The sequence below is a fragment of the Octodon degus genome, unplaced genomic scaffold, assembly GCF_000260255.1.
Source record: "Octodon degus isolate 3935 unplaced genomic scaffold, OctDeg1.0 scaffold01349, whole genome shotgun sequence".
In the NCBI taxonomy this organism is placed as follows: domain Eukaryota; kingdom Metazoa; phylum Chordata; class Mammalia; order Rodentia; family Octodontidae; genus Octodon; species Octodon degus.
The window spans coordinates 1-1,139 of record NW_004525925.1 but is presented as its reverse complement, the minus strand read 5'-3'; the positions used below and the strand labels follow the sequence as shown (position 1 = coordinate 1,139).

Here is a 1,139-nt window from a genome sequence, read left to right as displayed (position 1 = left end):
TCCTCATAAGCCTTCTGGTAGTCTCCTTTCTTGGCATAGGCTGCAGAACGATTACTATAGAGCACATGGTTGTGGGGGTCCAACTTAATTGCTTCAGAGTAGCACTGTAAGGCATCATCAATATTCCCGGCACTCAGGGCCTTATTGCCCTTCTCCTTTAGTTCATTCACCTGAGGAGAAAAGGAGCCCTACAGTTTCTCTCCATAACATGCTTACTCTGTCCCCATTTTATTTTATTGTATTTTATGATAGGTTTCACTATGTATTCCAAGCTAGGGGCGGGGGATTTGGTTCAGCAGCAGAATGCTTGCCTAGCAAGCTGGAAGCCCTGGGTTTGGTCCTCAACACCAAAACCAAAAAATAAAATAAAAAAAGAACCTCTCCTGAAGGGCCGGCCAGATAGCTCAGTGGATTAAAGTGCCTGCTTAGGCAGAGCACAGCAGCCAGGGTTCGATCCCCGGTGGGCTGTGCTGGCCCCGCTCCTGGGGCACGCTGAGCTGGCAACTGGGCCTGGTGGTGTACACCTGCAATCCCAGAGCTTGGGAGGGTGAAAACAAGAAAATTACTAGAGTCCGATTTGCATAGTGATACCCTGTACTAAATATATTAAAAACAAACAAACAAACAAACAAAACACCTCCCCTGTATTCCAGGCTGACCTTAAATTTGTGTTGATCCTCCTGCCTCAGTCTTCTAAATGTCGTGTCACTATACCCAGTTTGTTCTCAAGTTTTCAAATGAGGTTTATTCTTTTCCACAACTATCAACAAACAGACTACTTTATGAATTAGAAGCAAGAAACTGGAGCTGTGGTATACGCACAGAGGAGAGCACTTGCCTATCAAATATGAAACCCTGGGCTTAATACCTAGCACTACAAAAGGAGAGAAAAACCACAGGTTAACTCATTCACATTTTCTGTATCTTTGAAAGCCAGCAATAAAAAGTAGGAAGCCACAGGACAGGTGAGATAGCTAAGGACTAAGTGCCTACTTTAGCAAGGGTTCGATCCCAGATCCTGCATGCCGCATCCACCCTGTCCCTGCAGTGCACTGAGCTGGAACAAGAGTCACAGTGTGGTGGCACACACCTGTAATCCCAGCGCTGGGGAGGCTGAAAACAGGAGGATCACTAGAGTC

General features: G+C 46.2%; 1 protein-coding gene across 1 annotated transcript in view; it reads right to left on the bottom strand.

Annotated features, from left to right (window-relative positions):
* Positions 1–188, bottom strand: part of LOC101563415 (stress-induced-phosphoprotein 1-like) — a gene marked incomplete at its 5' end in the record, with an annotated part of 4,740 nt that extends 4,552 nt beyond the window's left edge. Inside the window, one exon of the mRNA XM_023708783.1 lies at positions 1–188. Coding sequence (XP_023564551.1) covers positions 1–188 — 188 coding nt within the window.
* Positions 189–1,139: the final 951 nt, after the last annotated feature.